Here is a 25,346-nt window from a genome sequence, read left to right on the forward strand (position 1 = left end):
CTCCAGGATAGATCACATCTTGGGTCACAAATCAAGCCTCAGTAAATTTAAGAAAATTGAAATCATATCAAGCATCTTTTCTGACCACGACGCTATGAGATTAGAAATCAATTACAGGGAACAAAACATAAAAAACATAAACACACGGAGGCTAAACAATACGTTACTAAATAACCAAGAAATCATTGAAGAAATCAAAGAGGAAATCAAAAAATACCTAGAGACAAATGACAATGAAAGCACAACAATCCAAAACCTATGGGATGCAGCAAAAGCAGTTCTAAGAGGGAATTTTATAGCTATACAAACCTACCTCAAGAAACAAGAAAAATCTCAACTAAACAACCTAACCTTATACCTAAAGGAACTAGGGACAGAAGAACAAACAAAACCCAAAGTTAGCAGAAGGGAAGAATTCATAAATATCAGAGCAGAAATAAATGAAATAGAAACAAAGAAAAAAATAACAAAGATCAATAAAACTAAAAGCTGGTTCTTTGAGAAGATAAACAAAATTGATAAACCATTAGCCAGAATCAAGAAAAAGGGAGAGGAGTCAAATCAATAAAATTAGAAATGAAAAAGGAGAAGTTACCACAGACACCGCAGAAATACAAAGCATCCTAAGAGACTACTACAAGCAACCCTATGCCAACAAAATGGACAACCTGGAAGAAATGGCAAATTCTTAGAAAGGTATAATCTTCCAAGACTGAACCAGGAAGAAATAGAAAATATGAACAGGCCATTCACAAATAATGAAATTGAAACTGTGATTTAAAATATTCCAACAAGCAAAAGTCCAGGACAAGATGGTTTCACAGGTGAATTCTATCAAACATTTAGAGAAGAGCTAACACCCATCCTTCTCAAACTCTTCCAAAAAATTGCAGAGGAAGGAACACTCCCAAACTCATTCTATGAGGCCACGATCACCCTGATACCAAAACCAGACAAAAAGACTACAAAAATAGAAAATTACAGACCAATATCTGTGATGAATAGAGATACAAAAATCCTCAACAAAATACTAGCAAACAGAATCCAGCAACACATTAAAAGTATCATACACCATGATCAAGTGGGATTTATCCCAGGGATGCAAGGATTCTTCAATATATGCAAATCAATCAATGTGATACACCATATTAACAAATTGAAGAATAAAAACCATATGATCAGGGCTTCCCTGGTGGCGCAGTGGTTGAGAGTCTGCCGGCTGATGCAGGGGACGCAGGTTCGTGCCCGGGTCCGGGAAGTTCCCACATCCCGCGGAGCGGCCGGGCCCGTGAGCCGTGGCCGCTGAGCCTGCACGTCTGGAGCCTGTGCTAGATTCGCAACAGGAGAGGCCACAACAATGAGAGGCCCGTGTACCGCAAAAAAATATATATATATATGATCATCTCAAAGGATGCAGAAAAAGCTTTTGACAAAATTCAACACCCATTTATGATAAAAAAAAAACTCTCCAGAAAGTGGGCATAGAGGGAACCTACCTCAACATAATAAAGGCCATATATGACAAACCCACAGCAAACATCATTCTCAATGGTGAAAAACTTAAAGCATTTCCTGTAAGATCAGGAACAAGACAACGATGTCCACTCTCACCACTATTATTCAACATAGTTTTGCAAGTCCTAGCCACGGCAATCAGAGAAGAAAAAAAAATAAAAGGAATACAAACTGGAAAAGAAGAAATAAAACTGCCACTGTTTGCAGATGACATGATACTGTATATAGAGAATCCTAAAAATGCCATCAGAAAACTACTAGAGTTAATCAATGAATTTGGTAAAGTTGCAGGATACAAAATTAATGCACAGAAATCTCTTGCATTACTATACACTAATGATGAAAAATCTGAAAGACAAATTAAGGAAACACTCCCATTTACCACTGCAACAAAAAGAATAAAATACCTAGGAATAAACCTACCTAGGGAGACAAAAGACCTGTATGCAGAAAACTATAAGACACTGATGAAAGAAATTAAAGATGATACAAACAGATGGAGAGATATACCATGTTCTGGGATTGGAAGAATCCAAATTTTGAAAATGATTATACTACCCAAAGCAATCTACAGATTCAATGCAATCCCTATCAGATTACCAATAGCATTTTTTACAGAATTAGAAGAAAAAATCTTAAAATTTGTATGGAGACACAAAAGACCCCAAATAGCCAAAGCAGTCTTGAGGGAAAAAAGCGGAGCTGGAGGAATCAGACTCCCTGACTTCAGACTATACTACAAAGTTACAGTAATCAAGACAATATGGTACTGGCACAAAAACAGAGACAGAGAACAATGGAACAAGATAGAAAGCCCAGAGGTAAACCCCCACACCTATGGTCAACTAATCTATGACAAAAGAGGCAAGGATATATAATGGAGAAAAGACAGTCTCTTCAATAAGTGATGCTGGGAAAACTGGACAGCTACATGTAAAAGAATGAAATTACAACACTCCCTAACACCATACACAAAAATAAACTCAAAATGGATTTGAGACCTAAATGTAAGACCGGACACTATAAAACTCTTAGAGGAAAACATAGGAAGAACACTCTTTGACATAAATCACAGCAAGATCTTTTTTGATCCACCGCCTAGAGTAATGGAAATAAAAACAAAAATAAACAAATGGGACCTAATGAAACTTCAGAGCTTTTGCACAGCAAAGGAAACCATAAACAAGATGAAAAGACAACCCACAGAATGGGAGGAAATATTTGCAAATGAATCAGTTTACAAAGGATTAATCTCCAAAATATATAAACAGCTCATGCAGCTCAATATTAAAGAAACAAACAACCCAATCCAAAAATGGGCAGAAGACCTAAATAGACATTTCTCCAAAGAAGACATACAGATGGCCAAGAAGCACATGATAAGATGCTCAACATCACTAATTATTAGAGAAATGCAAATCAAAACTACAGTGAGGTATCACCTCACACCAGTTAGAATGGGCATCATCAGAAAATCTACAAACAACAAATGCTGGAGAGGGTGTGGAGAAAAGGGAACCCTCTTGCACTGTTGGTGGGAATGTAAATTGATATAGCCTCTATGGAGAACAGTATGGAGTTCCTTAAAAAACTAAAAATAGAATTACCATATGATCCAGCAATCCCACTACTGGGCATATACCCAGAGAAAACCATAATTCAAAAAGATACATGCACCCCAATGTTCATTGCAGCACTATTTACCATAGCCAGGTCATAGAATCCACCTAAATGCACATCGACAGATGAATGGATAAAGAAGAAGTGGTACATATATACAATGGAATATTACTCAGCCATAAAAAGGAACGATATTCGGTCATTTGTTGAGACATGGATGGATCTAGAGATTGTTATACAGAGTGAAGTAAGTCAGAAAGAGAAAAACAAATATCGTATATTAACGCATGTATATGGAACCAAAAAAAAAATGGTACAGATGAACCGGTTTGCAGGCCAGAAATTGAGACACAGATGTAGAGAACAAACATATGGACACCAAGGGGAGAAAGCTGCGGGGGATGGGGATGCTGGTGTGATGAATTGGGCGATTGGGATTGACATGTGTACACTGATGTGTATAAAATGGATGACTAATAAGAATCTGCTGTTTAAAAAAATAAGTAAAATTAAATTAAAAAATTACAAAAAACAAAAAACCGACTAATACTAAACTTTCTTTGGGTTATTTGTATGGAAATATGTTAATATAAATGTTTCAGACATTACATGAAATTCCTAAAAATCTTATATGTTCTCATATAATGTTATAAGTCATCATTCTAGTTATTATTTTAAAATGTATATCTCAGAAATAACTAAATTTCCTTGTCAATTGCATTATTATGAACTTTCGTGAAATCTTTAACTGTGGTCATTTTTAAGTCTTTTGTCATTTACAGACAGTTCTGGGTGTAGTCTCATGCTTTTGCAAAAATGTTCCTATAAAAGGGTTTCATCTTCAAGGAATTCATGGAAAAGACTGTGACAAGCACAGGTTTCTGGTAACCGACTATACTGCTGAACTGAATGTATAAGCATTTTCAGAACTCTAATGGAAAACTGATGAATTCATAAAAGTGCTAACCAAAGATCAAGATGAAAAAAAAATTAATTACATGGGACTGAGTGAACTGATGAGGATGATTATAATTTTTGTGACTTTCTGTTTGAATAAAAAAATTTAAAAATAAAATTTAAAAATAAATCCAAAAAAAAAAGAATGAAACTGGACACTGTTTTACACTGTACACAGAAATCAACTCAAAATGGATTAAAGACTTGAGCATGGACCTGAAACCATAAAACTCCTGAAAGAAAACATAGCGGGGTAAGCTCCTTGACATTGGTCTTGTCAATAATTTTTTGGACTTGACACCAAAATCAAAGGGAACAAAAGCAAAAATAAGTAAGTGGGACCACATGAAACTAAAACACAGCAAAGAAAACCATCAACAAAATGCAAAGGCAGAAAATATTTGCAAACCACGTATCTGATATGGGGTTGATATCCAAAATATACAAGGAATTTATACAACTCTATAGTAAAAAAAACAACAAACAAATAGCCCAATTAAAAATTGGGCAAAAGACCTAAATAGACCTTTTTTCCAAAGAAGACATACAAATGGCCAAGAGGTACAAGAAAATGTGCTCAACATCATTAATCATCAGGGAACTGCACATCAAAACCATAATGAGATATCACGTCACACCTACTAAAATGTCTGTTACAAAAAGAAAAGAGATAACAAATGCTGGTGAGAATTTGGAGAAAAAGAAAACCCTGTACACTGTCATAGGGAATGTAAGCTGGTATAGTCACTATGGAGAACAGTATGGAGGTTCCTCCAGAAATTAAGAATAGAACTTCCATATGACCCAGCAATCCCAATTCTGGTTGTATATACAAAGGAAATGAAATCATTGTCTGTTTTTTTTTTGAAATTTAAAAAAACATTTATTTTATATTGGAGTATAGTTGATTTACAATGTTGTGTTTCAGGTGTACAGCAAAGTGGTTTTGTTATACATATACATATATCTATTCTTTTTTAGATTCTTTTCCCATATAGGTTATTACAGAGTATTGAGTAGAGTTCCCTGTGCTATACAGTAGGTCCTTGTTGTTTATCTTTTTTTTTTATTGGAGTATAGTTGCTTTACAATGTTGTGTTAGTTTCTGCTGTACAGCAAAGTGAATTAGTTATATATATACATATATCCACTGTTGTATAGATTTCCTTCTCATTAGGTCACCACAGAGCATTGAGTAGAGCTCCCTGTGCTATACAGTAGGTTCTTATTAATTATCTATTTTATATATAGCAGTGTATGTATGTCAATCCAGTCTCCCAATTCATCCCACCCCCCCATCCCCCCTTGGTAACCAGAAGTTTATTTTCTATTCTGTAACTCTCTTTCTGATTTGCCAATAAGTTCATCTGAACCGTTTTTCTAGATTCCACATATAAGCAATATTATACGATGTTTGGCTTTCTCTTTCTGACTTACTTCACTCTGTATGACAATCTCTAGGTCCACCCATGTCACTGCAGATGTCATTATTCATTCCTTTTTATGGCTGAGTAATATTCCATTGTATATATGTACCACATCTTTATCCATTCCTCTGTTGATGGACGTTTAGTTTGCTTGAAATCATTATGTTGATGAGATATTTGTACTCCCATGTTCATTGCAGCATTATACATAATAGCCAAGGTATGGAAACAACCTAAGTGTCTATCAGTGGATGAATGGATCAAGAAAATATGGAATGAATATTATTCAGCCTTAACAAAGAAGGAAATCCTGTCATTTGTGACAACATGGATGAACCAGGAGAGCATTATGCTAAGCAAAATAAGCCAGACAGAGAAATACTACATGGTATCACTTATATGTGGAATCAAAAATAAAGTCAAATTTATTGAAACATTATCAAAAAGTGGTTTCTGGGGGTTGGAGAAAATAGGGAGGGGTTGGTAAAATGGTACAAATTTTCAGTTATAAGAATAATAAGGTCTGAGGATCTAGTTATAATGTGACTATAGTTGATAACACTGTATTGCATAACTGAAATTTACTGAGAGAGTAGAACTTAAATGTTCTCACAAGAAAATAAAAAGGGAAGGAAAGAAGGAAGGAAGAAAGAAGGGAAAAGGAAATATGTGAGGTGATAGGTGCATTAATTAACTCAATGAGAGGAATTCTTTCACAATGTATATCAAGTCATCAATTGTACACTTTTAATATGTTACAATTTTATTTGTCAATTATACCTCAATAAAGCCAGAAATAAAAGAGTTTTCTTCCAGCTCCATGGAAGACAGTGGAGAATTGCTTTCAGGATTCTGAAAATTCTTTTTTTTTTTTAATATTTATTTATTTATTCTTTTTTGTTTGTTTGTTTAGGCTGTGCCAGGTCTTAGTTGCGGCATGTGGGATCTTTGTTGTGGCGTGCGGGATCTTCATTGCAGAATGTTTAGTTGCAGCATGTGGACTTCTTAGTTGTGGCATGCGAACTCTTAGTTGCGGCATGCATGTGGGATCTAGTTCCCCAACCAGGGATTGAACCCGGGCCCCCTGTACTGGGAGCATGGAGTCTTACCCACTGGACCACAAGGAAAGGCCCAGGATTCTGAAAATTCTTAATTGTTGACCTCAAATTCCGTTTCCAATCAATCATGTGTGAGGGTAGAGTAAAAATATCTTCATACATGCAGGGACTCGAAAGATTGCCTCTCTTGCACTAGTTCTCAGGGAACCATAGGGTATTCTCTACAACAGAGAGAATATAGGAATAAAGAGCAAGGCATGGAGTCCAAGAAGTAGGGGATGTAACAGAGAAGAAAGAGAAGAGGAGCTTTATGGCCTGTGTCATATTTTGAGAGCGAACACTTCTATGGAAGCAGGACAGGGCTTCAGTAGGGATATTTCTAAGGAGGGGAAAGGGTAGGTGGAAGCACATTGCTCCTGTGTTTGAGCAGAATGAGAAGAAATCTGTCCGTTCTCTTGGAGAGTTCAATAATGAAATAGTAATAGGCACGTAGAAAACTAAGTAAATGAAAGTTAAGACAGTTATTAAAACAAGGAAAACTAGAAGTCGTAAAGAAAGTATAGTAAATTATACTTGGCTCTGATATGATGTTAACCCTGAAGATTAACAACAAAAAATTGTAATATAAATTGAGAAGATGGGGGAAAGGGAAATCTGTTTCCAAGAATAATGGTATAAGAGAGTGGATCCTTCATTTTTCATGCTAGAAAGTCCATAAATCATTTAGAAAAGTGAAAAGTGAAAAATCAGAAAATAACAGTACACATGTGTTACTTAGAAATATGAAGGTAAATACCAGAAGAAACATCTTAAGGAGCTGAAAGTGATTCTAAGGAGGCAGGCAGCTACTGATTTTCATTATGTCTTGGTAGTCCTATTTGACTTTTAAAATAGGTATGTGTAGGGACTTCCTGGTGGTCCAGTGGGTAAGACCTGGGGCTCCCAGTGCAGGGGGCCCGGGTTCAATCCCTGGTCGGGGAACTAGATCCCGTATGCATGCCGCAACAAAGAAGTCCGCATGCTGCAGACTAAGACCCGGCGTAGCCAAAATAAATAAATTTATTTTTAAATAAAAATATAAAATAGGTACATGTGTTCTTTGATTAAAACATGATTAAAAAGAAAAAGAAGGAAGTTCTGAGAATGGACTTGTCTTGTAGCCAAAGAATACAGACAAATTCCAACCCTTCCCAGACCCTTTTTCTTTTACTTTTATATCTCCTGCCCTCCCAACAGGAACCCCAGGCCTCTGGCCTGTGCAAAATATTTCTGACCTCTCCCAGTTTCTGGTTATAAGTATGTCCTAAATATTGCATGGAGGGAAATGGCATGCCTTTTTCTGTGTCAAAGACAGAAGGATAAATTCAAAGAAATGTTAATTTTGGGGGGAAAAAAGGGTAGAGGACTATATACTGAACAGAATTCATAAATTTAAGGGTGTGCAAAGAGGGGAGAAAAGCAACTGGTGTGGGGGGGTGCTGGGGAGGGGGTTGGGAAGGGGAACCATAAGTGGCAAATGAGAATTGTGTAGAATACCAAGAAGTCGAGCTTCAAAAAGGAGCAGTGCTCACAAGCTGCAGAGAAGCTGTGTGGATTGGGAAGTTGTTAGTTGGATTTTGGCAGTTAGGAAGTTGTTCTTGACCTTTCAGAGAGAGGTTACTATAGATCAGTGGTTCTCAACTGGAGGGCAGTTCTCCCCTACCCCCACCCCATGAGACATTTGGTAATGTCTGGAGATACTTTGGATTGTCACACCTGGAGGAGTGCTACTGGCTTCTGATGAGTAGGGTCCAGGGATCCAAAATGCACAGAGTAGCTCCCAGTGACAGTGAATTATCTGACCCAACATGTCAGTAGTGCTAAGGTTGAGAAACTCTGCTATAAATTAAGGAAAGGTGAAGAAAGGAACATTTATTGAGCATCTATTTGTTGAGCATTTCTTTGTTCCAAGAATTATAGGAACATGATCTAATTTGAAGGTAGTGATCACGTGTTTTGGGGAAACTACAGAAGGGAAAAAAAGTATAGTAGCTAGCTTGAAAGGGAAGCAAAGTTGAAAGAATAATTGAAATGCTTAGCACAGTGTTTGGCATATATTAAGTACTTAATAAGTATTGTTTTTATTATTAATAACATGTTCATTAAGAATCAGTAAGTTCATTTACAGATGTTCATTAAGTGCTAGTTACTATGGGAGAAACAAAAATGAATGAAATATACACGTATTTGTATGCTTATGTTTCTTATTAGTTTACAAACTCTTTATAACTAGAGTATCTGTTTTACTTATTTCTCTATCCCACATAGAACTAATCTTGCCATAATTAACCTAAATACACATATTTTTGCTTAATAGAAGAAGGCATATTTATGAATTAGCCATTCTTCACAAAAACAGTATATAACATTTAACTCATTGAATTATAGTTAATTCTTTGCCCTTTTTCCTCCCTACTAGACCATAAGCAGCACAAGAGTAGAACAAGTTAGGTTAGCCATCTCTGTAGCATTCAGGACCTAACACCATGCCTGGCACATAATAGTTACCCACTAAAATGTTTGTTAAATAAATGAATGCGATCACAATCACTGTCAGTAGTGTATTTTTTGAATGCTAGCTGTTGACACCCCAGAGGAGGGGGAATATACTATGAAACTATTTATCAGATAATCTTCTGTTTAATGTAAGTCTTCTGTTTAACATATTTTCTTCCACATTTAGAACTTCAAAGCGTTTAATAAGAAAAAGAATAGCTCAGCTGAAACTTCTCTTAAAGTCCTGCTTTGTTTTTCTTATCTCTGCAGTGCCGAATTATCCCAAGGTCGTTACTGGGACGGGCTAGGCTCTCCTCCAGATTCCCCATCTCCTGGGAGTGATGTGTATTGCAGCAGTGAGCCCAGTGACCCTCAGTATGACCAGAGTCTCCTGGAGAACTTGTTTTACACAGCACCCGTAAGTCACTGAATCTGAAACTTTAGGAATTGGAGAACAAGAGTATTAATAATATTAGTGAGTGTAGGCATGTTACCACTTGCCAGACAGAAAGCTATCCATTTTACATACCTTATTTAATTATAATCACAATCTGAAGAGGAGAGTATTATCCTCGTTTTACAGATGAGGAGATAAGCCTACTAAGATTAATTATTTTGTCCAAGGACACATCATAGCAAGTAAGTGTTAGAGCCAGGATTCAAATTCAAGTTTACCTGAGTCCAGAGCCTATAATCTTAATATATTATGTGGCTTCCTAAGAGCTCTTTCAAGGAAGAGCTAATGTAGGTATACCCTCAGAACCACCCTTGACTGGTATCTTTTCAGATACAGATGTTCCAGAAACACCTCTACTCATGGTGGACAAATACCTCTACTGACCCTTAAGACAGAACATTCTCTTTTCAGGCAGTTTTAGCATTTTCAAAGTTCTTTCTTATGTCAAGCCGTATGTTCTATTCATTGGTTTAGCATCTTCTAGAGTGTATACAAAATGAGTTCATTCACTGTTCCACAAATAATCATATTTGTGAAGATTGCTGTCATATTCCCTATTTTCTTTTTCTCCAGGTCAGCAAAGATACCTGAAATACAGTGTAGTTTATACCAGCTCAGTGGAAAAGCAATGAGGGTGACCAGGGTGCAGAAGAAGCAGGGAGGACTTTTACATGAGATTGTCAGGAAGGAGCATCATGAGGGATAAGGGATTTTAACTGAGACTTGAAAAGTAGTGTTCAGAGAGATAAACGATATGAAATAGGAATAGAAAGAATGACCTGTTTAGAGAAACAGTTTGTGTACTACAAGGCATCTAATTTGACTGGGTAAGAATTCGTGTGGAAGAGACATTGACGAGGCAGGCTAGCGCATTATAAGCAGTCTGTAACAGCGTTTGAATGTCGAGTGAGGAGGAAATGACATGACTGAAATAGTGTTCTAGGAATGTTAAACTGGCAGTGATGTAGGAGGTCAACTGTGGGGAGAATAATGGGAGCAGATAGGAAGCCATTGGGTTATTGGAGGTGTGAGACAGAGAGAGAGAGAGAGAGAGAGAGAGAGAGAGAGAGAGAGAGAGAGCATGCCAGAATGAGAGTGGCAGCAGTGGGATTGGAAAGGAGGAGATGGACTTAAAAGACACTGTGAATTGTTAGGATTTAATGACTTTCTACCTTAAAAGTCATCACTGATACTGTGTTACCTGTAGGAGAAAAGAGAAAGGGAACTTACATTTAGTACACATTTTCTGTGTGCCAGGGAATTTACGTTACCTGTTATTTATTAAGTACTGTGCCAAATGTTTTAAGTTCATTATTTCATTTAATTCTTTTACTAGCCCCATGAGATAGTGTTATCCTTTTACATATCATGAAATAAAAGCTTAGAGACATTAATTACTAGTAGTTAGGCAGAACTAGAATTCTTACCCTAGTCTGTCTGGCAAAAAGCCCATGTTGTTCCCACTAGACCACACCATCTCCTAAGTCTTGAGCATAGCATTAGAATCTGATCTTGACTTGACCTCCCTAACCTCATCTCCCACTTTTGCCCTGTAACCACTGGAGACTCCAGTCATACTGATTGTCTCACAGTCTAGCTTTTTCCATCCCCATATCTCTTGCTCATACTGGTCCTTCTACTTGTTGAAGGATGTTGAAATGCCCTTATACATCTGGTAAACTTCTCTTCATTCTTTAAAAATCAACTCATCACCTCTATGAAGAAACCATCCCAGACTCCTCTAAGCAGAGTTTGTTGCCTGAATGTCCACAATATCCTGCACATACCTCTCTTACAGCCCTTATGTTGTATGATACAGTTCCTCATGAACAAAAACATGTCTTCATTATCTTTTTATTACCTGTAAAACAAAGGCCTGATAGAATTTTGAGTACTCAGTGAATTCTTAGTGAATAAACGAATGAATGTGTGAATGGTACTAAGTAATCCCCCATGCTATCTGAACAAAATAATTTTAGAAAATGTTTGTTTACTGGAAGAAGGAGTGAACCAATTGGCCTTGAGGCACTGGGAAGACCAAGGAGTTAGAATGCTCATGTCCTTCCCTGGGGTCAGTGTTTAATGTTCTTAATATTGAATAACATCCACAGCTTAGAAATTCAGCATTACCTTGTGGTTTTGTTTCCTGAAATTATGAGCTTTTGAACAACCTGGTTATATTTACTCTAATTTTCTTCAGGCTGTGAACCCATCTAGCTTTTGATCACCTTGTCAAAACCATTTTTAGAAGCTGCCACTTAACAAAGAAAAACTTAAGTGCAAAAAGCTTTGTAATTTCACCTTGGAAAAGTTACATTGCCTCCTAGAAGGACATTCTGATCATGCCTATTTAACTATTAATTTGTTACCCTTATGACAGGTCAATACGTTATATACCCTGAGATGCTGAGAAAAGGGAGTTGGAGGTGATAAGCTTAAAACTACTTTGGATTGGTCTCCTGCATTTATAACAAAAAGATTTTTTTTTTAATTGGAGCCAAATAACTGTAACGCTGTCTTCTTATTTTGCATTTGTGTTAGAGCTGATTAGTCAATTTCAGCTTCCTTTTCTCACGATAAAATTACCGGGGGTTTACCCACTGGTTCTGCCATTACGAAAATTTGTGACATATAATAAACAGTTCATCTTAGCAAGATTAAAAGCAGAATGAATCATTAGGAGTATAGAGCGCTGAAAAAAAGTAGAATCTTTAGGGCTTCCCTGGTGGCACAGTGGTTGAGAGTCCGCCTGCCGATGCAGGGGACACAGGTTCGTGCCCCGGTCTGGGAAGATCTCACATGCCGCGGAGCAGCTAGGCCCGTGAGCCATGGCCGCTGAGCCTGCGTGTCCGGAGCCTGTGCTCCGTAACGGGAGAGGCCACAACAGTGAGAGGCCCGTGTACCGAAAAAAAAAAAATTGAGATGGGGACACCTTACAGGAATGTACTAAGGATTAGAAATACACATGCAGCATTTAACATAGTACCAGATACATAGAAGGCAGTCAGTAAATAGTGGTTGTTATTACTTTTGAGGATTCAAAAGAAGAATCTATTTTCATTTATTTTCTTTGAACTGAACTTGTAGGTTATTTTTGTGAACTTCATATTATTTTTATATAGCCAGGAGAAACAGGATTATCTTCCTGGTGTCAGTTATCTCTTTTGATTACTACTTTTAGAGAAATGTTTTCATTACCACTATCCCCAAAGCAGTTATCTTTTAGTGCCTCTCTTTTTGTTTCTTCCCCCCATAGAAATCTGATACCAGTGTCAGTGATGTCTTCAGTGGAGATGATGATGTTGTCCCTTCTAAAAAAATGAGCCAGTCAAAAGCTCTTGCCAGATCTTCTAAGGTTCTAGAGTCAAATGATCATAAGTTGAAGAAGAAGGCGGTGGGCAAGAAAAATAGGTGAGCCTCTTTATGAATGCTTGTTTAGAGTCAAAAGCAAAGGAAGATTATTTTCACAAGATCTCTTCAAGTGAAATCACCTGTGTTTGCCAATACTGTCAGACTGGTTGAGTTACAATAACTCATTAAGTATTGCAGTCCTTAAACATGCAATAACATGAAAAGATGGATGTGATAAAATAATTAAGGGAGAAAGCAGAATTCTAAGTTGTATGTGTGCTCTGTTACACTTAATGTAGAAAATATGCATAAAGAAAGCAAATGAAAAGGAATACACAAAAGTGATGATAGTAGTTATATTAAAGTAGTGAATAACTGAAGTAAAGTCTGTATCCCTTGTTGAAAACCTAATTCTGTTATATCAGTTTCTGTACTTGTGTGGAGATAATAAGCCTTTGGATTACAAGAACATTTTTACTTTTTTTTTTTTTTGGCTGCATGGGTCTTAGTTGTGGCACACGGGATCTTTGTTGCTGCATGTGGGATCTTTGTTGTGGGATCTTTAGTTGCGGCATGCAGCATCTAGTTCCCTGACCAGGGATCAAATGCGGTCCCCCTGCATTGGGAGCGTGGAGTCTTAACCACTGGACCACCAGGGAAGTCCCTGTTTTTACATTTTTTGAGATTTCTTTCATGTAGATTAGGACCAGAATTATGATGATTAAAGCCATTTCCCAATCTTTGATAACTTGTGAATTAAGATGCCTGCTGCCTTTCCTCCTTCCTCCTCTTGCCTGTACCAACTAGATCGTTTCATATTTGGCTTCTTACCATCTGCCTCACTGTCTATATGAACTCCTTTCAGAAACTTGATTGAACAACAGATGCTATCAGAAACTCCAGAAGATGCCCAAGTGATGACACTAAGTGTGGATAGACTGGCCCTTCTGGGTAGAACACATTCAGTCAGAATCATCATCGAAACAATGGGAGTTCCTCCAGATAGTCTCCAGGAGACTCCTGGCAAAAAAAGCTTTCCTGGGAGACTACCTAAGCTGACAACAAAAAAGCGGTATGTCTCTAACATGGGAAAACTAAATTTGACGTTTCTGGAAAGTGTGTCTGGTAGTAATAATAAATAATTACATAGTACTTTATGATTTGTAAAGTGCTTTCATATGCTTCATTCAATCAACAAAAATGTACTGAATCCGCCACTAGGTCCCAAGCATTAAAAGTATGAGAATAAAGAAAATTAAGACCCAGGCTCCATTCTTCCATGCCTTACAGTCAACAGGAGAGAGAAACATTTAAATGGCTGTCTCTTGGGTTGGCCAAAAAGTTCGTTCGGGTTTTTGTAAGATGTTACAGAAAAGCCCGAACAAACTCTTAGGCCAACCCAATATGATAGGGCTTTAGGGGCCAAAAGAGATGTTTTATATGAAAAGTGCTGTGGGAACGCAAGACTGGTAAAGGCTTTGAAAAGAGCAGGTCGGTCCTCTGAGGACCTGAGGTTCTAAAAATAGGGCCTTGAAAGATATGTAGGATTTATCAGAGAGAAAATACGTTTATTATTTGGTTTGTCTTTTAATTACTTTTCTTGTTTCGACTTTTTAGCACCTTCTTTGTGGAATATCACTTTCCTATGGGCTTTTCCAAAAATGGATTGACAAAGACAGCTTTGATCACTGAGGTGGTTCGACTCGCATCCAGTAAAATTACAGATGGAAGTAAGAGAGAACTTAATTTCTGCTCCTTAGATATTTTGGCTTTGAAAGAATTTTTGAATCCCTAATTATTCATATACTCCTGTATTATCATAGAATCTTAGAGGCAGAAAGAATTTTGAAGTGAATCTAATTCCTTTACTTTACAAGTGAGGAAACTGGTCCAGAGGTGCTATGAGTATTCGGATGCAAGGCAGAAAGGCAGTGACATAGCTGAAACTGTAACTCAGAACTCCTGATGCTTAGATCATGTTCTTTCAACTATTGACGTTTTTCTTTTCTTCCCTTTTTAAAAATAGCTTTATCAAGGTATAACTCACATACCATACAATTCACCCATTTGAAGTATACAACTCCATGATTTTTAATGTATTCATAGGTTGTGTAACCATCACCACAATCTAATTTTAGAACATTTTCATCCCCCCTAAAAGAAATCCCATACTTATTAGCATTCTTTCCTCATTTCTCTCTTTGCCCCCTTTCACTAAGCAGCTACTAATCTACTTTCTGTCTCTCTCAATTTTCCCATCCTGGACATTTCATATAAATGGAATCATATAATATGTGATATTTGTGACTGGCTTTTTGGACTTACTGTAATATTTTCAACTTTTAATATTTAAGTTTTCAATATTTCGCTATTAAAGACAGTGCTTCAGTGAATAATCTTGCACATGTATCATTTCTCATTTGATGTGAGTATATCCAGCACAAGCATTTAAAATAAATACTTATTTACCCTTAAAAACAGCACCTAAATAATTTAATATACTCTTTTACTAGAGTACATTGTTTCACTTTCCCCATCACCATAAGGAAGAATTAGGGCATTTAAAATTTTTCATATTTTTATTTTCTGTATGCTTAAATTATCGATAGCAACAGAAGGTGCTCTGGAGGTTTGTTAAAAGCATTCGAGAATGTATACTTGATTCTGCTGGCTGAAGTCAGTCAGTGTGTTTGAGGAGCTTTAATGCAATTAAACTGTTTTTATCAAACCCCAATATAAAGAAAAATGTTGGATTCTTTTCTCAGGTCTTCCCCATTTACCTCCTTCTACCTACAGGACATTTATGAGTTCCTTAAAACTTCTCTGAGCCTCAGATTCCCCATCTGTAAAATGGAGGTACAGCAAGGACAAGCACGGTTCTGATATGCACGAGTTTCAGTTAACATAGTATCTACAAAGCAAGAACTGCCTGTATTACACAGGGGCTTAATGGACAGTCAAATGGGATAATGAATGTAAAAGCATTAAACTCTAAAGTTGTATGTAACTAATACTAGCTCACATTTATTGGGCACTAAATTATGTGTCAAGAACTCTACTCAGTGTTTTATATATATTAATCATGTAATCTTTTAAAACACATACACACACACACACACACAGATGAAGAAAGAGGAAGCTGAGGCATATATCAGTTAAGTAACTTGTCTAAGATAACACAACTGGTTTATGGTAGAACTAGAATTTGAACTAGAACATTTTGATTCCAAATCATTGTGCTTTTCATCTATATTGCTTCTCATGCATTATTATTATTAGTATTATTATTGGCCACAGCGATTGAGTTCTCCCTTTGTCCTTCTGGGAAAGATAGTATGGGACATGTGGAATAAGCATCAAGCCAGGGATTGGAAGAGTTCTAGTTCTGGTTATACCACACACTTAATCGTGTGACCCTAGACACAATGACTTTTCATCTCTGGGCCTTTCTTAACAATATAATATGGAATGGACAAGTTATTTTCAGGATCCCTTCCAGCACTTTAAAAAAGTCTGCTTTGGCATATTGTTAGCAATTTATTTACATGAATTTCTTCTTCCATTATTGCCTTAACTTATTTTTTAAAAAATGAGCTTAAGAACAGAGAATTATATGACAAATACAATAATATAGTACCAAAACATACTTAAGTAATAAGGAGAAATCTGAGTAACACCAGGTTGAAATACAGTTCTGTTTGTACATAAAAGATTTTATAGTGTTTTAAAGTGCTTTTTTATCTGTTACCTCAGTTGATCCTCTCAGCACACCACTGAGGTGTAGGTGTTGTCTTACTTCTCTTTCCGTGGTGGGATAAGCAGGTAAACTGGTCTAGTGGGTGTGCGCTTGCTGGGCCCAGACCTTTTGTTAACAGTTCCTGTGGATGGATCCAGATAGCAAGACCTAGATCCTGTCCATGAGTACCTAAAGAAATAAAAAGAGTCAAGAAGTAAGATGGCAAGGATAGAGATCAGTAGGTCAAATGGGCAGTTTGAATGAATATCAGAGATAGTGGATTCTCTGTAACTGGGCCTTTTTGCGTGGGTTCTTCAGATCCATTTTAAGGGTCTAGAAGTGAATGGACTGGAAGATTATTTTACAGGTGATAAATTGTGGCTGAAATGGTTCATTAGTAAGTAACAGAACTTATTCATATCAAATGATTCTAGCCCCAAATTCCTTTTTTTTTAAAACCTGTTAAATCCACATAGCAGTGAGCACAGACTCAGATACTACCATCACTTTATCCCATTTACACTTGCTATTACAGCAGAAACCCCTTCCTTTCCATCTATGAAAAGACAGACTCCGTTCTGCCTAATACTGCAAACTAAGATCAGTACTTAGAACCTTGTATAAGTGTGACAGGAGAAGTCCCCTAGTCTTCAGCCAGAAAATAAACTCATTTTCATTATTACAGTTTTTGATTCGGTTCTTCTCTTCATTTATCCCTCATTGTCCCACATCCAGCCAGCCCCCTTCTTTCATTACATTACCTATCAACTTGTCTTTTAAAACACTGGTCATACCTTACACCCAGTGAAGTGTATGGTATGTCTCTTTACACATCCTGTGCTCCTATGCTTGACATTCATTTCTCATAGCAAAGCAGAGCAACATAGCCCTGCTTATCTTCTCTGTGCTGTATCCAGGATTTTCTCTCTGTCTCTGTTCCTTCAGTCCTAATAACCCTAACACTTTTGTGAAATTACACTGACTGGATTCCTGAAAGAGATCTTAGATTTGAAAGGGAGGTGGGTGGTGTCAAGGCATGGATTGATGAGATGGCTCTAGTTGGGTGGTGTGACATGTGCTTATGTGTCTGGTTCTCCTTACAGTGGTGAAATTCCAGCAGAGATTTGTGTTTCCGGTACAATTTGGTGGCCCAATGATAGAACACTGGTGGAATTCCAATCTTACTTTCCAAATTTACACAAAGAAAACCCCACAGTTAAAGGTACTTCAAGTGATTTTGACCTTTGCCTTACCATTTATTCACACTAGGGATTTGGAGCATACTTAAAATTATATTCCTACCTAAACTAGGAAATTCTCCAGGCTCAAACGATATTAATACTTATGATTGTTGTTTATTATTATAATTTTAAATTTCTAATTGATATTTGTTATAGGCTAGATATTATGGTAAAGGCTCTATGTGAACAACACTATCAAATTTAATGATTAAAACAGTTTGTGAATTAGATACCTTATTATCTTCAATCTACAGATGAAAAAAACCAAGATTTAGTGAAGTAACTTGTCTAAGATCACCCAAGCTAATAAAAGACAAAGCCAGGACTCTATCCCGAGTCTTTAGATCCTAAGTTCTTAACCTCTTTACTGTGCTCCCTGCTATGGAGGGTTGTTTGAATTGATATAGGAGCCTTAATTTGAGGCTCTGCTTTCTTTTTTCAGACAGAATACATAAGTTATCCGTCCCATATCCAAAGTAATATAATATAATATAATGTGGGTAGCAGTTTTATCAGCTAATTCCAAGTTTATAAAATCCACTTGCAACTGGTACAACAGAACTCAAACTATGTCATGAGCAGTTTTTACTTCCTTCAATTGAAAGAGTAGCTTTTATAATCTTTGACTTCCTCTTTGGTATAGATAGTATGAGGAATGCATCTTGTTTTCTTTTTGTTTATATTTTCAGGAGATCTAAATAATACAAGTTCATTTTGGAAAATATAGCAAAATAGAAGGAAAAAACATAAGGAAAAAACAAAAAATAGAAGGAAAAACATAATTTCACAACCTCAAGACAACCTCTATAAGCATTTCAGTATATTTGCATTGAATCACGTAGTTAAGGCTTCTTTCTAATTATAAAAGAATTATACATGTTTTTAATAGAAAAATATTTTTAAAACACAAAAATCACCTATAATCTCATCACCAATAAATATTGTTAATATTTATGTGTATCTTTTTCAAATGAATACATTATATATGTAAATCTTTGACAGTATTAGGATAATTTTATATGCAATTTTTATCCTGCTTTTTAAAAATTTAACATTGTCTTGAGGATTTTTATTCATTTTTTTCAAAAATGTAAATCTTTTCCATGTAATTTTATAAATATGTGAAGGTTTACTATATATAATTTAATACCCTATCTCTAATAAACATAACGAATATTGTTCATATTATTTCAAATTTTAGTAAACATCATTTTAATAGCTATATATTATTCCATTCTAGAAATGTGCTATAATTAATAATTCCTGATGTTGAACATAAAAATCTCATTGTTAACTTTTAAAATACACATTGTATATAAGCTTCTTATGTATTATTTACTATTTCTTCGGTATAAATTTCCAGAAGTGAAATTACTGGGCCAAAGAGTATGAATATTAAAAGCTTTTTATATTTGTTGCTAAATTTCCTGTCCAGAAGTATGTTGCCAGTTTATATTCCCAACTTCAGGCATATGACAGCCCCTGTTTCTCCATAACCTTGTTAGCATTGGGCATGTTTTATAATTTTCCCAGCTTTAATGGCAAACATTTGCATCATCTTAATTGCACTTTTTATTTTTAAGCGTGAATTTGAACATTTTTTGTAAGAACTAACTTAAAAATAGAAAAAGATAATCTTCTGACCTCTTTGTGACTCATGAAACCCTCTCTAATCTTCCAGGAAGAATTGGTAAAACCCAGAAGGGAGACCAAAATGACAGAATATGGGCTCCCACTTAGAGTTCCCTCAGTCAAATAATTAAGCTACTGACTTCATAAAGCATGGATTCCTTTATAAGTCATCATATGTTGTCACTTCAATTAAAGTCCCCTGTGGCTTCTCTTTACTTTAACTTAAACTTTTTCTTTCCTTCTTTTCTCAGCCTGAAGTCATTGGGTCTGCATCACTACCTTTGAGAGCTGTCATTCAATCTGAGCTGCTTTCTTTCAGTGACCAGCTTGCAGTGCAACAGGAAAGTGGTCAGACTCCACTTGGCCCGCTCAAGGTATGTAGATACACATTCAGGTAGTCAAGTATTTATGGAGCATGTGTTACTGGCTGGCTGTGAGATTATAGCAGTGAACAAGAAAATCAGCATCTTTGCTCTTGCAGCTTATATTAAAACAGGACAACAAAAGTGCTAGGAAGGGGGCTTCCCTGGTGGCTCAGTGGTTGGGAATCCACCTGTCAATGCAGGGGACAAGGGTTCAAGCCCTGGTCCCAGAGGATCCCACAAGCCGTGGAGCAACTAGGCCCGTGTGCCACAGCTGCTGAGCCTGCGCTCTAGAGCCCGTGAACCACAACTGCTGAGCCTGCGTGCCATGGCTACTGAGGCCCGCGCACATAGAGCCCGTGCTCTGCAACAAGAGAAGCCACCGTAATGAGAGGCCTGAGCACCGTAACAAGGAGTAGCCCCCATTTGCCGCAACTGGAGAGAGCCCACACACAGCGATGAAGACCCAGTGCAGCCAAAAATATAAATAAATAAATAAATAAATAAATTTATTTCACGTGTATAATTTTAAAAAAAACTGCTGCGAAGGAACTAAATGATACAATGTGACAGTAAGTACCTGGGAGGAAGTAGGAGATGGGAAGGTGTCTCTAAGGAGGTGACATTTAAGGTGAGATTTGAAGAATGAGAGGAGGAGGCCACCAAGTAAAAAGCACAGGAAAGATCGTTCCAGAGAAAAGAATGGCACATGCAAAGGCCCTAAAGTGAGAATGGGCTTCACTTCATCAAGGGGCAGAATGTTGCCACAGGATAGTGAGCCAAAAGGGAGATTGGACAGGCAGGCAGGAGCCATGTCGCTCAGAGCTTTGTAGGTCAGAGTAAAGGGTTTAGCTTTTATCCTAAGAGCCAAGAAAGGACATTGAAGCATGGAAGTGACATCTGGTTTACATTTTAAAAGATTACTGGGTAGAGAATATTGTAGGGTGCAGGAGGGAAAATGTTGCGTTCATCCAGAAAAGAAATGATTGATAGTTTGTACTAGAGTAGTGGCAGTGAACAAGGAGAGAAGTGGCTGAGTTTGTGTGTGGTGGGATGAATGCTATGTGTAATTCATCGGAGAGAGGGTTCTGTCCTTTATTCAGAAGCATCATTTTCTTAGGTGGAAGAATTTTTTGTTTTTTAGAGCTTGCCCTAATCATTTTCTTTTAATTGAAGTATAGTTGATGTACAATATTATATAAGTTACAGGTGTACAATACAGTGATTCACAATTTTTAAACATTATATCCATTTATAGTTATAAAATATTGGCTATATTCCCTGTGTTGTACAGTGTATCTTTGTTGCATATTTTATACATAATAGTTTATATCTCTTAATCTGCTACTTCTGTATTGCTCCTTCCCACTTCCCTCTCCCCACTGGTAACCACTAAGTAGTTCTGTATATCTGTGAGTCTGTTTTTTGGTACATTCACTAGTTTGTTTTATTTTTAGAGTCCATGTATAAGTGATACAGCATTTGTCTTTCTCTGTCTGACTTGTTTCACTTAGCATAATACCTGTAAGTCCATCCATGTTGTTGCAAATGGCAAAACTTTTATTCTTTTTTATGACTGAATAGTATTGCATTGTATATGTACAATGTCATCTTTATTCATTCATCTGTTGATGGACACTTAGGTTTCTTCCATATCTTGGCAGTTGTAAATAATGCTGGTATCATTGGGGTGCATATATCTTTTTGAATTAGTGTTTTTGTTTCTTTCATATATATACCCAGGAGTGGAATTGCTCATTCATATGGTAGTTCTATTTTTAGTTTTTTGGGAAACCTCCATACTGTTTTTCACAGTGGCTGCACCAATTTACATTCCCGTTAGGTGGAAGAATTTGAATGTGTGGCTTCACTATAGCTTTGTCCTGTTGTACTGGCGAGCTTTTGAAATCATCACAGCCATACATAAAACATTTCCATGACTCCTCATCACCCAGAGGATAAAATACAGGGCATACCATATGACCCCACCTGACCACTGCAGCTTTCTCTGTTCCAGCTTCCCTGCCAATAGCCATGTCAAACTATGTAAAGAATTGCTAAAGTATTGTGCTGGGTTATGCATCCATGCTTTTGTTCTTGATTTTCATGCTGCTTCCTCTTCTTGGAAGCCCTCTCTGCCCTCTTCCTGGCCTTCTTAGTAATAGATACCATTTAATTTTAAAAACTTGTTTGACTACCATTGCAAAAAATTAACATCACATTATTCTTCCACTACCAAAGTTTTATTTTTTGCTTTCCTAGTTCATTCTAGACTACAAGGTTTATAACCAGAAAGGGGTAATAAATAGAGTTGATGGACTAGAAATTGTTTCTGTCCTGGCTTTGTTGAGAGAAGCACTGTTCTAAATAGATTGCTGTCTATATTCAATAGAGCAAAAGAACTTTGCTGTGGGTTTTAAATAAAAGGAGCTGCAAGTCCCCTTTATCTCTAGTAATTCAGCCTCGTAATAGTGACCACTTTCATTCTTCATCATTTATCCCACATCCTTTTTTACTTTTTAACATTTTAAACTTTTAAAAATAACTTCAAACTTAAAGAAAAATTGCAAAAAATAGTACAAAGAACTCATATACCCTTTACCTGGACTCGGCAATTATTTGTCGTATTTGCTTTATAATTATCTGCCTCTTCTGTCTCTTTCTCTCTTTTTGTCCCCCTCCCCACTCTCTCTCTATACACATACACACACAATTTCTTTCTGAACTATTTGAGAATATGTTACAGACATTAAACCTCTTTCTCCCTAATTTCTTGTGTGTATTTTCTAAGAACAAAGGCAACATTGTACATAATGCTGTACAGTTATAAAGATCAATTTAACAGCAATAGTATATTCTGTCTGTAGTCCATACTCAGATTTCACCAACTATGCCAGTACTTCCCTTTGTAGCATTTTTTTCCAGTCCAGGATCATGCATTGCATTTATTTATTTATTTTAATGAATTAAATTTATTTTATTACCTTTATGCATATGATATGTGATAGAGCTAAAGATCATAGGGTAGGGCTTCCCTGGTGGCGCAGTGGTTGAGAGTCCGCCTGCCGATACAGGGGACATGGGTTTGTGCCTCGGTCCAGGAAGATCACACATGCCGCGGAGTGGCTGAGCCCGTGAGCCATGGCCACTGAGCCTGTGCGTCTGGATCCTGTGCTCCGCAACGGGAGAGGCCACAGCAGTGAGAGGCCCGTGTACCGCAAAAAAAAAAAAAAAAAAGATCACAGGGTAGCTAATTCTGAAGAAGGGATGAACCTTTAAACAATTAATTAACCTCAATTTACATAATGGTCTTATTATTTGCATAGCTAATGGTAGGGTTTGATTATAGGCCATTAACAGTCATTAATAAGTGAAAGTGTGTCAGAAATACTACACGGTTTGTATCTTAGACTCAAGAAGCAAACACCCATTGCATTTAAATGTCATCTCTCTCTAATCTCCTTTAGCCTAGAACAGTTCTGCCGCCCTTCTTTGTCTTTTAGTACTTTGATATTTTTGAAAAGTAAGGCCAGTTACTTTGTAGAATGTCCTCCATTTGGGGTTTATCTGAATCACTTATTACTATGATATTTGAAAGAATATGATTTCTAACTTCACCATTAACTCCATCATTCCCTGTGCATTTATTAATTGGCATTCTACTACATAGAAGAGTTGTCCCTTCTCCCTTGCTTATTTATATTGGTATGGACTCATGGATTCTTATGTTATTCAAAAGGTTATAATCCACTAGTAGTATTATTCATTTTGAAACTCAGCTTGTCCTGGATTTGTCCAGAGGGAGCCCCTTCAACTGGATTCTGTGTCCTTTAAATATGTCTCCATTCTCTTCTGAGCACTTACTTATTTATGGCACAAGATGATGTTTTAGGCTCATCTTGTATTATTAATAAATCATCTGCCTAGCTTTTCTTAGTCCTGGTAAGGTGATGTATGTGCAGTCTATTAGTGTTCCTACTATTGTGGTATTTGAGGATGAATTAATTTATATCCTAACAATCTGATGCTGCTCCTAGCTCCAAAATTCTGTTTCTGATTCTAGAAAATATTCCTATTAACTCTCTTCCTTTTATGTTCTATAGGTAACTGTGGAGCTTGTTATAGATAACAAGGATTTCGCTGATGTCAATACAAAGTTAAGTAGCAACACCCAACATAGCCCACTTTGTGCTCTTACAAGTCCAGATAAGACACTGCCAGAACCTAGTCAACATGTTACCTGTACCAAAAATCCACAGAACCTCAATCAAATTCATGAAGAAACTGTAAAGAAAACACAGAATTTGGTGCTCCCCATCCCAAAGTCACCAAGCCCTGTTGCACCAAGTCCTTCAACCTTCACGGCTATGCCAGCCTCTCACGATTTGATAAATCAGATAAATGTGTCAACAAAAGAAAGTGCTTTGCTGTTGCATGTGCTACTGATGGTGCCAGATGGGAAAGATTTCATTACTGGAGAATCTGAGAAGCAACCATCATGCAATGTTTATTTAAATTGCAAGCTCTTCAGCACAGAAGAAGTCACCAGATCTGTCATCGCATGGGGCACAACAAAACCAGTCTTTAACTTTTCTCAGGTAACTTTGTACATGTCTTAACATTCCATATGCATTAAGGATGAAGGCAGGAGTTGGGGAGGGGACAGAAATATGTTTCCCAAATCATAATTCCATTGTAAAAAACAATGAGAATTTTCAGACTGGAGGTGCTTTTATAATTATCTGGTATGCAGATCCAATCCCACTATTGTATGGGAAGAGGAAAAGACGTTGCCAACATTTTAAAACTTTTTGTGTGTTTATTTCTTTCTATTCTATCTCAGTTGATATGGTTTCCCACTGTTTCTTTTGCCTGAATTCTGAGTTCTGTTCCTTTCTGCTTCCTCTAGGGCTTCGATCAGTTGAACTTCTTTCTTTCTTTTCTGTTTCTCCAATCTCTCCTTCTTTATTTTATTTATTTATTTTTCCTCACTCTCATTTATTCCTCCACTGATTTCAGTACTCATCTTACTTGATTTCTCAGTAGAATTTGATGCTATCGCTTAAATTGTTTCCTTTCTTGACTTTCGTAACTCTCTCCTCTTATTTTCTTCCTGACTCAAGAACTGTTTTTTTTTATCAGTCATTGGGCCAGTAGGAAAACTTGGAAAAGAGTTGTGATCCCAGTACTTCTTCCTCTCTCCTACTTTTAAATATTAGTGTTCCTATTCATTACTCTATCCTTGGCATTCTTCCAAACCAACCCTCTTTTCCCCATGGTCGCCACATCTACTCCCATAGCTTCAGTTGTGTGAAGGTGACTTCGAAATCCACACTTCTTTCAGGCCAGGCATTTCCGTGTAGTTTCAGATCTCTGTGTCTAACTGCCTGTTGGTCATCACCACCTGGATATCTCAAAAACACTTTCCTCTTGGCACCTAACACATCACCTGGCA

The 25,346-nt window shown here is 36.9% G+C and overlaps 1 protein-coding gene across 2 annotated transcripts in view; it reads left to right on the forward strand.

Annotated features, from left to right (window-relative positions):
- C2CD3 (C2 domain containing 3 centriole elongation regulator) overlaps nt 1-25,346 on the forward strand; it is a 128,398-nt gene that overhangs the window by 34,175 nt on the left and 68,877 nt on the right. For both annotated transcript variants that reach the window (XM_060018288.1, XM_060018289.1), the window contains 7 exons: nt 9,383-9,530; nt 12,826-12,980; nt 13,786-13,992; nt 14,538-14,650; nt 17,760-17,878; nt 19,781-19,903; nt 23,995-24,489. In XM_060018288.1, the coding sequence (XP_059874271.1) occupies nt 9,383-9,530; nt 12,826-12,980; nt 13,786-13,992; nt 14,538-14,650; nt 17,760-17,878; nt 19,781-19,903; nt 23,995-24,489 (1,360 nt within the window). The remainder of the gene's footprint in view (nt 1-9,382; nt 9,531-12,825; nt 12,981-13,785; nt 13,993-14,537; nt 14,651-17,759; nt 17,879-19,780; nt 19,904-23,994; nt 24,490-25,346) is intronic.

This window comes from Delphinus delphis, chromosome 8 (genome assembly GCF_949987515.2).
Source record: "Delphinus delphis chromosome 8, mDelDel1.2, whole genome shotgun sequence".
NCBI lineage: Eukaryota > Metazoa > Chordata > Mammalia > Artiodactyla > Delphinidae > Delphinus > Delphinus delphis.